General features: G+C 40.9%; 1 protein-coding gene across 1 annotated transcript in view; it reads left to right on the forward strand.

Annotated features, from left to right (window-relative positions):
* The first annotated feature begins 3,490 nt into the window (after positions 1-3,490).
* The window catches only part of arhgap36 (Rho GTPase activating protein 36), a 38,831-nt gene continuing 29,790 nt past the window's right edge, over positions 3,491-12,531 (forward strand). Inside the window, exon 1 of the mRNA XM_039766407.1 lies at positions 3,491-3,585. Within this exon, the coding sequence (XP_039622341.1) occupies positions 3,546-3,585 (40 nt within the window). The 5' untranslated portion in view covers positions 3,491-3,545. The remainder of the gene's footprint in view (positions 3,586-12,531) is intronic.

Genomic DNA, 12,531 nt, shown 5'->3' on the forward strand with positions numbered 1-12,531 from the left:
GTGAATGGCACAGCTGGTAAAAGGCGGCAGGGAACATACTGTAGGTATAAGAATGGCACAAGACATTGAATCGTCCGACTGGGAGTCAGTTTTTAAAAGAAGAGCCCACGCCAAGGACTGAAGAGGTACAGAAGGTTGCTTGCTAAATTGTGCAACCCCTGTGGACGCTAGCGATCGCAGAAAATTAAAAACAGGCAGCCATGATCTGATTTAAATTAGTCTTATTGATGTGCAATTTACTTATTGTAATAAAACTGTTGAAATTAATTAAATTAGTAAAAAAAAAGGAAAAGGCAGCCCCGGAACACAGTGCAGAGACCTGTAGACATTTCCCTAAAATTTGAAGAGAAAGTGTTTAACTTTCAGACAGCATCTCAAGAAGCCTGCTTTAACATTTCACACGCATGTTATCTCTCTGGCTACACTCCTAGAGTTTTGTCCAATTTAAAATTGCTTGGGGATGGAATTTCCTGTAAACAGCTTATGAGAGGCTTTGGAGCAAAGATGAACTCCAGTTAGTGACCGTTTTCCTTGCTTTAGGAACATTCTTAAACCCTCTTAATCCAATAGCATAATACTAATAAATGGTGTTGTGGCACAGTGGTTAGTTAGCCTGGCTGCTTCACAGCTCGAGAGCCCGGGATGTAACGGCTAGCAAAGTCAAAATTGGTGCTGCTTGCCAATTCTGCGTCCATATTGGTTTTCTTCTGGTGCTCTGCTGCTCCTTTTGTGTCCATAAGACGTGTGTGGTTGAGGTCAACTGGCAGTTCTGAACTGGCCCTGTAAGAGGGAGTGTATGACCGGTGATGGACTGATGGGTCATGCATGCTTGGATACCACTTTGCCAACAATGCTGGCACACAAGCCACAAAATGTAACTTCATAAAAAGAAATGGATGACTTTAAATTGATCATAATAAGAATATGATGCCTACTGTTTATTGTTATTACATAAAAGTAAAATGAACTAGCTTCCAAGAGTACACTGAAATAACTGTACAGTCACATGAAAAAATAAGTACACCCCATGGAAACTGGTGACTTTTTCAACATATTTGAAGAGACAAACAGTGCCTACAGATAAAGGTGATATACTTGAATAAAATTACAAGGAAATTAGCCTGTTTCAATCATTTGTTCAATGAAAATGTTAATAGATGTAATGGTCTACTGGGGAAAAAGTAAGCCCACCCTTGGCCTCAGAAACTGCTATTGCTTCCATCAGCATAAATGACTTCTTATAGGCGTTTTACACGACTGCCCACCATCTCTGACAACGGCACATGTGAAGTTTCTGACGACTCCTCAATGCAAAACTCCTTCAGTTGCCAGATGTTGGTGTTGTTTCTTGCATGTACTGTCCATTTGAAATCCTCCCACAGCATTTCAATGGGTTCAGACCAAAGCTTTGACTAGGCCAGACCATAACCCTCCATTTCTTCTTTTAGAGCCATTCTTTGGTGGATTTGCTAGTGTGCGTTGCATCATTATCATGTTGAAAGGTCCATTTCTGGTTCAACTTCAACTTTTGAACAAATGGCCTCACATTCTTCTCAAGCACACTTTGATATAACACAGAATTCAGATTTGACTTGATAACTACAAGCGCTCAGAGCCAGTGGCAGCAAAACAACCTGAAACCAGAACATTTCCACCACAATGTTTCACAGTGGTCAAACTACATTATTTTTGATTCATTTGTTCAGAATTGATTGATTCAGAAGGGTAGATTTTTGCCTAGATGTTCAATGGCAAACTGTAGTCTAATCTAATGTTCTTTTTGGACAGGAAATGCCTTTTCCAGGCACACCTCACAGTAAGTGAAATTTGTCCAATCTCTTTTTGACTGCAGATGCACGCACTACGAGTTACCTACAGATCCCACAATGACATTTTGGGGTTTTTGGAAACTTCTTTTCGCATCAAATGATCAGTTCTTGGGTTGAATTTGGTGATCCGGCCAAATTAGCAGTCAAGTAAAATCTTTGCCACATGTAGATTCCTTACAGTGGAATGACTGATTTCAAATAATATGGCAGTCTTTATAAAACACTTGTAGACTCATAGACGCCCACATCCTTGTTTCCGGAGGCCTTAGAAAGATCTATTGATCGCGGTGTTATGGCACAACACACATCAATAGCTAAAAGAACATCAGACCCTCGATATCTGCAGGCAAACTCATAATCTAAGTGATTTATCACACGTCCCACCAATTTACTCACTAAGGACGTTCTAATCGTTGGCACTTAATCTGGAGCAGCTGATTCTAAGTCTGTGGATTGCATTTTAAGTGGCGATGAATGTAGAGATTAACTTATTTTTTCAAATGAGACAAATCTGCATTTTTGTTTGGTTAGATTACGATTATACATCACATCAGTTTTATGTGCCACTTGTTCAGGTATATCACCTTTACCTGCAGGCGCTGTTTACATTAAGATCTACTGGTTGCCTGTTCAAGTATGTTGAAAAAGTCGATCATTTCCATGGAGGTACTTACTTTTTCACATGATTGTATATAAAACAATTAATATGTAACATACTCTTTAAATGCCTTGCAGTTAGGAGACCTGGGTTTGCTTCCCGGGTCCTCCCTGGGTGGAGTTTGCATGTTCTTCCCGTGTCTGTGTGGGTTTCCTCCGGGTGCTCCGGTTTTCTCCCACAGTCCAAAGACATGCAGGTTAGGTGCATTGCTGTTTCTAAATTGTCCCTAGTGTGTGTGCTTGGTGTGTGTGTGTGAGCCCTGCGGTGGGCTGGCGCCCTCTCCGGGGTTTGTTTCCTGCCTTGCACCCTGTGTTGGCTGGGATTGGCTCCAGCAGATGCCCGTGACCCTGTAGTTAGGATATAGTGGGTTGAATAATGGATGGGTGGATGGATATGTTTTCCCTAACACTTGTAGGAAGTCAGGTTTTCTTAAATTGATTACCCTTCTGGAAAGCTGAAAATCATTTACATTTTTTTATTAAGAGGGCTATGATAGCCTTAATTATTGAACATGTCGTCCCTCTTATCTAAAGGAGAATTTCCTCTAAAGAGACATGTTTGTAATTTTAATTTACTTGTAGGTTTCTTTATTTAGCACATGTTTTTGATCCAGTGGGGCTTATAAACAAAATTGTTTTATTTCTTGGCAGTTTGGCCTGCTTGGGGTCATGCAGTAAGGCACTAAGTGGGATACATCAGTGACCTTGTAGTTTACAAGCCTTACTCATTAGCCCACCTTCTGCCACCCCTGGCCTGTCTGCATTGCTGCCCCGCTTCATTTTGACGGGGTGGTGTTTTGCCAGGATGCTGCAGTCTGTGCAATGCACTTACAAACAAGCCAGTGGCTATTTCTGATGAAGTCTTGTGCTGCCCTTTCTCATCTTCATTTTTCTTCTTCTTCTTCTTCATGGTGGACAAGTGGACTCAGTGTCACTCTCCGTCCTGCTTGATGAGCTGACCATCTGCCAGTGTGGGTGTTGGTGTGCACAGGTACAAATTAATCTTTATTGTTATTGTTGTTATTTTCAGATTCACCCAAAAGAGAATTAAATCTGCGGATGAGACTGGATGTCTTATATAAAGAGAAAAAAGAAAAAGGTAAAAATACATGTTCTGAAATGAATAGACTGATATTTTTATTGTTGTAGTTTTAAAAAAAAATGAAGTGTGTCTCACCCGGAGTGGTGGTCTTGTGCCTTATGTCATTGTAGCTGAACTATTCTCCTGCACATCTGTAATTCCTGTAAAGTGTATAGAAAAAGAGTGTTCTTAGCCAAAACAAAAAACATGCAAAAGTTAAATATACAGGAATAATGGATTATGAAATATGTATTTTGATAATACATACAACTTATTTTTCGAGGAGAATGATGACACAGCTGGTTGCATTGCTGGCCCGCAGTGCTTTGACGTTATGTGTCGTCTGTGTGTCCCCTCTGTGTTCAGATGGGCTCTCTTGGGCCTCCGGTCTCCTCCTACAGTTTGGGGACTTAACTGTCAGGATATCTTGGAACTCTACATAGGGCTGGTGTGAGTGAGCAGAGATTTGCAATGGACTGTCATCCCACCCAGATATAAATCTACTTTTGTGTGCACTGACATTTTTTCTTGATGTCCTTGCAACCCTGTAAGCAAAGCACCTGCAGGAGGAAAAAGAGCTCTGTACCTTCCGAAGAGCAGGGATAAGCCAAAGTGAGAACATGAATTGATAAATTCATTATACATAATATTCAGGTTTGTAAATGTACATGTATTTCTTTATTTAATCATTATTTTAATCCAAAATGACTTACAAACTGGGAGGAGGCCCCGGGGAAGACTCAGGACACGCTGGAGGGACTATGTCTCCCGGCTGGCCTGGGAACGCCTTGGGATTCTCCCGGAAGAGCTGGAAGAAGTGGCCGGGAGAGGGAAGTCTGGGCCTCTCTGCTTAAACTGCTGCCCCCGCGACCCGACCTCGGATAAGCGGAAGAGGATGGATGGATGGATGGATGGATGGACTTACAAACCATTTGTGTCAAGTACAACTGCTATATTATTGCTAATTTGGTAGGTGCTTTTGCCCAGGAAGATTTCAAGGTCTGGTTACGTTACAATTGTTTGTGTAAAAATAAGGCCAAACAGGCTAAGTGACTGACTAAGGACCACAAAATGAGTGAGAATTGATCCAGCAGCTTTGTGTTATACAGTATAACCATTTACCTTTAAAGGGACGTTATTATGTAACCAATAAAGCTTTTAGATTAGTTTGTAGTATTAATCTTTCTCTCTCTCTCTCTCTCTCTCTCTCTCTCTCTCTCTCTCTCTCTCTCTCTCTCTCTCTCTCTCTCTCTCTCTATATATATATATATATATATATATATATATATATATATATATATATATATATATATACACATATATACACACAGGGGGTCCTCGGGGTACGACACAGTTCCATGTAACCCGAATTTTGTTGTAAGTCGAAACACACCCTACCCTTAGTCACTTACCTATCCTAACACATTTGCAAAATTTCTGTCTTTAAAGGCGACTCTCTTAGCATGCACCTTTACTCCTCCTCGTTCGTTTGCCACTTGCACTTCTTCTTTCATCCCTCCAACAAAGCCAAACTGACCAATCACACTAAAGCCAATCTCACCAATCAGATTGCTCTAAAGGGACTGGAGGCACAGGCCCTAGTGTTTTATTATATATTAGATAGATAGATAGGTAGATTGTATTACCTCATTACTTTATAATGACACATCCTACCATTTTTAGGCTTCTTTTTTCTTTTCTGAGTCACACACATCAAGAGTGAATATCAGCTTCATGTTATGAAAAGAACTTCTCACAGACAGAACAGAGATCTTGAATGGTAGCCTTGTGCCTGAGTGTGTGAGGCAGCAGCAGCCCTAACCACCGTTCCACCATGTCACAAAAAAAACTATGTGCAACACAGAAGGAATGATTTCATTTGGGCAGTACAGCATTGGACTGAGGTGTTGCCTCACAGAACATGAGTCCCAGACAGTTTGATCAGGAGCTAAAGTGTCTGTTGTGATGTATCTGAATGCTCTCTGCATGTTTTGTGGGAGGTGAAGTTTCCTCACAGTCTGATAACATGTTGCTATGAGGGATGTTTTGGTGGCCTAAGCAAGTGACATACCCTGGTGTTATATTTATAGTCCAAGGTGTAGAGGGTGAACTGAAAACGGGACAGGACTGCTCCTTGTGGTGCTCCAATGTTGCTCACATCCCTATCAGAAACAGTCTTAAAAACAGTGGTCTGCGTGAGGGATAGTCCGTTATTCAGGGCATCACAAGCTCATCCACCTGCATATCTCTGAGTTTACTACTTTGCAGGGATGGCTTGATGGTATTGAAGGCACTCAAGAACTCAAAAACCAATCCTCACAGTGCCGCCAGCTTTCTCCAGGTGACAATAAACCTAATGAAGCAGATAAGTAATTTCATCTTCCATTTCAATCTTGGTCCAATAGGCAAACCTCAGCAGGTCCAAATGGATTTTCACAAGTGGACTCCTATAGTCCAGGACCATCTTCTTTAAGGTCTTCATTATGTGGGACATAAAGACAACTGGTGTGTAGTAATTAGATGAAGAGGCATCTGCCTTCTTTGGAATTGTAATAATGCAGGACGTTTTCCATAGCAGTGCCACTTTTGGCAGCTTTAGTGACAGACTGAACAGGTGACAGAAGATATCACAAAGTTGGTCAGCACAGGCCTTAAGAAATTGAGAACTGGCCCCAAAGGCTTTTCCTGTGTCTAGCCTCCTCAGTTGTCTCCTCACTTGGTCATCAGTTATGGACAGCCCATACTGATGATCAAAGGCGGACTCATCATTGGCCATACCAGTTGAAATGGAAGTGGTAGGACTTGTTAATGCAGTAGGGATGGTATTCAGGGAATGGTCATTGGAAGAAGGTGATGGTGGTGGAAGGATATACAATCTATTTAAAAAACGGATTTGGGGGGTTAGCTTGGTCCAAATTTCCTTCTAACACCTGAGTCCTGGATTGCATGCTGAATTGCCCAGTCCATTTCAAACGTCCTTCATGTTTTTCTGTTTTAGCTCTGTAAGCTCCCTTTCCTTCATGCAGCTTTAGAACCTCCTTGTCACTAAATTGGAATGCTTTCCTCTTCTCATTCAGGAGATGCTGTGTGGTGGCAACTTTACAAGCGCTGTAGTGGTGCCATTCTGAATATACAGTACCTATTACAGTCTAACAGTAAAACATTTAATGTTTGTGTGGTTGCACAAGATTTATACTAATAGGTAACAAGCAGCATAATGGCTCAATAATTGGCATGTCCGCCATACAGCCCCAGAGAGCCAAGTTTGAATCCCAGCCTTCCAGCGTGGTTACGGCTTCTGTGCTTTATCTTTGTGTGTGAGATTCCTTCAGGTACCCCAAAACTAATGTACATGTACATTAGGCCAACTCCAGTGGAGTGTAAGTGTGCATGCTGTGTCATGGTGTATGTATGCTGTCCAGTGTCGGTTTTGCACTTGAGTCTGCCAAACTACCACGACTATTAAGAAAATCGATGGCTGTATTCTTAAGGACCTCCAGTCCATGGGTGTATGAAGTGGTGTGCCCAAAGCTATCACAATGGCTCCCTGTGACCCTGAAGTAGAAAAGGCAGATTGCTAAAAAATGATTGTGAAGCAATGTCACCTGACGTGGCATGGCAGAGCAGTTGTTAGCACTGCTGCTTTACAGCTCATGGATACTTTTCTTCCCACATCACAAGCGCATGCATGTGAGGTTAACCTTGAGGGAGTGGGGTTGTGGGTGCGTTCTTTGGTGGGCTGGCACTCCATCAAGGATTGGCTTGTACCACAAATCTTATGGCTATAGACTTTATGACCCTGAATTAGACAAAGCAAGTACAGTAATTGAATAGACAGAGGCAATATAATCTAAATATTACATCTTGTATAATATGTGCATGATTCTACTATACTACTATATTTGATATATAGAATGATGTTCACTTCTATTTGGTTTAAAATGAACAAACGCATCCTCAGCCTTAACTCTTGCAGAACTCCTTTTACAAAAAGCATCATTGAAACTGCAGATCTCCCCCAAGCTTAACTAGTCAGCCAAGCACTTTAGAAGAACCCGGTCATTCTAAAAGCTCCTCAGTTCCAGCCCCAGCAGGTAACAGGGGAATTGTGGGAATGTCCTGAGGTTCATGTGAACATTTCACGCACAAAGCCAAAGACACAGCCATTAGGGACAAAAAAAAATGTTTATTATTATAAAGGAAATACGAATGGTCCCGATATGGTTACCACACAAATATACAACATATGTCATACTTAATTACCATTTCTGTAGAGAATTTATCTCCAGAAAGAGCTGACGACAGTGCACACTGGAGTCTTCTTCAAGCCTGTGATTTGTGATTCATTCTCAATGAGACCACACACAATTTGTCGATCTGTTTTTAAAGTGCTAATTGCTGCCATTCGTCCATGGCCACAGAGCTTTAAGGAAACATTTGGTGGTAACGTGAGTTGATGCTAGGAAGGTAGTCAGGCACTTGTATTTCTTAATGGCTCCAGTTGTGTTTGACTTTCCGTGACTAATGGCACAGTCTTAGTTATCATTTAAAATAGTGAATGTCAGTCAGACAGTCTTCATTTTATATCCTGCAGCTTCTTTCTACTTGTATTTTGTGGAGTGCACAGGATCTCTGCTAAACGGGTTCTTTTATCATGCTGCATAGCGCTAGCCCAAAGACACTGACACCCAACTCAAAACACTCAACCAGTAGCTGAAGGATGTAGCTTACCTTTTAATCCTGACTTAACTTCTTAAAACAAAAAGCAGTCAAAGCACAGAGAGGCAGCACATCATCAGAACTTGAGTCTCTGATTTGACAGGATCTTGGGTAAGTGTGTGTGTGTGTGTGTGTGTGTGTGTGTGTGTGTGTGTGTGTGTGTGTGTGGCTGCCCATCTGCAGTATGTTCAAATAAAAGCTCCACAGGCTCTATGACTTCTAACAAGACAGCATTCAGAAGTACGGCAGAAAGACAGCAGCAGCAGCAGCAGCAGCGTGGTGTAGTAGCTGCCCTTTTTATAATTATTATATTATTATTTACAAAATTTGCCAAATGAACTGTATAATTCCATATATAACCCTTCTTTCCCAACCAAATATTCTGCCAGCTTTTGACTTTCCAGTTTAATCTTATTTCCTTTCTCCGGATATTTGTACTGCAAAAAGGTTTGATTTAATCCTCAACCAGTCCCCACGTCATGGAGGCAATTTTAAAGTGTCCCTCAGAAACACTTGGATCAGGAAGGACAAATGGCTAATACACCATGAAGGGATCTCCTGTGGTGCAAACTGTGAAAGGCGAATGGGGAAAATTGTGATCCGAAAAAAAAAATAAAAGGAATTTGGTGAAAGTCTCCTGTTGTTTGGGGGTTTGATGGTGGGGTGGGGGGTTAACAGATCAGAACAAAAGAAAGCACTTTGGCTAACCTGATCCTAGGTTAAGCTGTGTTTAATAAAAGAACAAATCCTCCCTTCTCTTTCCTTGTCTTTTCATTCTGAATTAGATTTTATGGTTATTCTCTCCTCTCTTTGTCTCCCTTTTGTTTGTTGAGCTTACTTTACACTCTATTTCCTTCATCTGTGTCTTTTATGACAAGACTGATGAGAGTGAAAGAGAGAAGTGGGAGGACACAGGCGAACTTAACAGTACCTGATGAACACTGACGTCACCCTTTACTCCCTGTAGACCCTTTCTCTGTGAGCACAACAGCAAACTGGTGCATCAGGCACGTATGCTCACTCCACTGGAGCCCAGAAAGCTGGAAAGCTGTGAAGTTCAGTTCCTGCTGTTCAGGCACAAACTTAAGCTACTGCAGTATTAATGGATTTCCAACTACAAGACAAATAAATCAAAAGTAGTAGTAACTCGTGTTCACGGTGAATTTCTCTTTACATACTGACTTTGGCATATTGAAATGAGCAAAAATTTAAATAAATATATGCACTTTTAGCAAACAGCAATGTATTCAAAAGTTATTAACCACATTACCATTATTTCTATAGTATGGCGAAGTGACTGGGCACTGGCAGGAGAAATGGCAGTTGTGTGCTTTACAGTCCAGCACTGTAGCCACATTGTGACAGCCAACAATCTTTATTTTATATTGCACCTTTCATGATGGGTCTAATCCCAAACATCTTGGGTCAGATTTATAAAACCAGAAATGTGTGTATACAAACTGTCTGCGCAAAATTTGGCATTTATTAAAGAAAACTTCTTGGAAATGTTTGCATTTATTTACAGCAACTCTGACCCATCCATACACAACTTTTGATGAGACTGGAGAACAACAACAACCTCAATCAAGTAGGGAAATGCAGCCAAACCAGCTAGATGATGACTCCAGCATATAATAATTGATATCATTATTATAATGTGTGTTGATGTGACAAACATATTAAACCTTAAAAGTGAAGAATATAATCTACAGACTGTATTGTATGGTAGTTTCCAGATGAGCAGATAAGTCACTTGAGGTTACATTGGCTACCTGTTGTCATTTCTTAGGATTAGAAGCCAATGCAGTCATTTATTGTCAATAATTGCATTAAGTATAAACACTCCCTGTGTACAGAAAACTGTAAATATCGTGACCTTTAGCCCATACATATTGTAATGGTAGACACATCTATCTATCTATCTATCTATCTATCTATCTATCTATCTATCTATCTGTCTATCTATCTATCTATCTATCTATCTATCTATCTATCTATCTAACATAGCTTGTTTGGTGTTACCTGAAGACTATGAAAATGGTTATATATGAAAGAAATGAGCTATTAAGGGCTAGCAGGATTTTCTTATCTGTGACGATGTCTGGCTTATGAACCAGTTCAGGCTCCATAGAGCCAATTCCTTTGGAACTTTGTGCTGAATTGGGCCCAGAATTAGAAAGACAGGCCTTTCCAAAATTGAGTTGCACCCGTTCACGTCCAAGTTTTAACAACAGTTAGCTTTCTGGTAAGCATCTATCAGAGGGAATAGGCCAACAGGTCAGGAGCGTCTCAGGTAAGCATCAGCTCCTTCGTGCCCACTGTACTGAAAGCCATTAACTAACTAATGAGGTGTTACATTCAGTTTCCTTGTAGTGTGAGTGTACAGGACCAATAAAAAGGCAATCTGCAGCAGTGTTTTCTGATTGTAGTCGGGGCAATTCACTGCTCTCATGTTGCAATAAGGGCGAGAATGAAGCTGCTTTTGTTAAGTGTAAACTGTTAACAATCCATTAGCACATGAGTCATCTGTGATGCCAACATGAGACTGACAAGCATTGTGGCTTGGTGGCCTTGGTCAACCCATAATTTATTTATTAGGCAAAACCGCATTGGTAGACAATATGTCAATTATACTACATGTGATGACTGGCTTGTTGGTAAGGTAGCAGGCTGAGCCCTCATTGTTTCATATGGTCTAAACCAGGGGTCCTCAATCCCAGTCCTGGAGAGTCGCAGTGGCTGCAGGTTTTTGCTCCAACCCAGTTGCTTAATAAAAAGCACTTATTGCTAAAGTAACACATCTGCTTCACTTTAGTGATTTTGAGCCCTTATTGCTTAATTTTGTCTTAAACAGCTATTTTAATTGCTCCTTATTATCAATAACATACAAATGACAAGAGAGAGCAGCATTTCTCCATTTAGCTTATTTACATTTAAACCTGTGTGTATTTATCTGCACTATTGGGTTTAATTAAATACTTGGAAGAAAAATGAAGAGAAAAAAGTGAAGGACTGAGAATTACTCGTCCATTTTAGCCTTCAAATCATTTGCATGATAGAAAGGGAAAGAAAATCTAGGATATGAGAATGACCTGACATAGCAGAGTTAATTTAATTTCATAGCTTGTTAGTGCTTTATTGGCAAGAATTGCTTTCTAATTAAGCAACCAGGTCAGAACAAAAACCTGCAGCCACTGCGGCTCTCCAGGACTGGGATTGAGGACCCCTGGTCTATACTATTCATTTTAACAGCAATCATGTCATTCCATGTGCCAGGTCATAGTGGCTACCCAGTACGGAGCAGGGTCATCTGGCTTCATATTAATGAATTCAGGGGGTGGAAAATTATTACTCGGTGCCACATTATATAGTAGAGTGCGTGTAGTCACAATGCCACAGACCTTCCAGCCTCCCACCTCATGCATCCAGGCACCATAATAGTGTATGCAATTGCATGTGGGGCATTGTAGTGCTTCTCCTCCATGCTATGGGACTCAGAGAAAGGTGCCAGCATCTGAGCAGGTAGCCACCATCTTCAAGCATATCTAATGACGTGATTGCTGTTACAATGAAACACTGAGAGATCAGCCAGCTACTTCACCAACAAGCCAGTCATCACATACAGCACCATCATCATCACTCTGCCAATGCTACTTTGCCTCAAAATAAATGAATTCTGTGTTGACCCTGGCTACTGAGCCATAACATTATGATTCTTATCTTGGCACAGTGCAGGTACATGTCATAATGTCTGCTACCTGTAAAGAATCTTTGAGCCTGCGTATAGAGTTGTACAGTATTTCATAGCTCTCTGTTTACTCTTAGACGGGAAAAAAATAATATTGCACAAGGGTCAGTGCCACTACCTTCTCAATCCTCATTACTGTAAAGAAGAGGCTAACTTAGGCAGACAATCACAATTAAAATCACATACTGTAGGACCTTTCACTGTTGGCACAAATGGCTTCACTTAACAGTCTGTTTCTGTTTGTGACCACAGAATTCCCAAATACTACAAGGAGACACCAGCCTCCCATCACACTTGGGACAAGGCTAAATCTAGTATTTGAAAGCAACGCCTTCTGGCTCTAAACCATTCCTGGCATTGCCTCAACCACCCTAACAATGCTACAATTTGAAAGCAGAGCCCTATAAGTTACATCCATTTTGCTTACAAGAAAGGAAAAAAATGAATTAGCTTCAATGCATCAACTTGTTTAATATTCATAGGCAGCCCTCTCAGAA

The sequence above is a fragment of the Polypterus senegalus genome, chromosome 10 (genome assembly GCF_016835505.1).
Source record: "Polypterus senegalus isolate Bchr_013 chromosome 10, ASM1683550v1, whole genome shotgun sequence".
NCBI classification, from domain to species: domain Eukaryota; kingdom Metazoa; phylum Chordata; class Cladistia; order Polypteriformes; family Polypteridae; genus Polypterus; species Polypterus senegalus.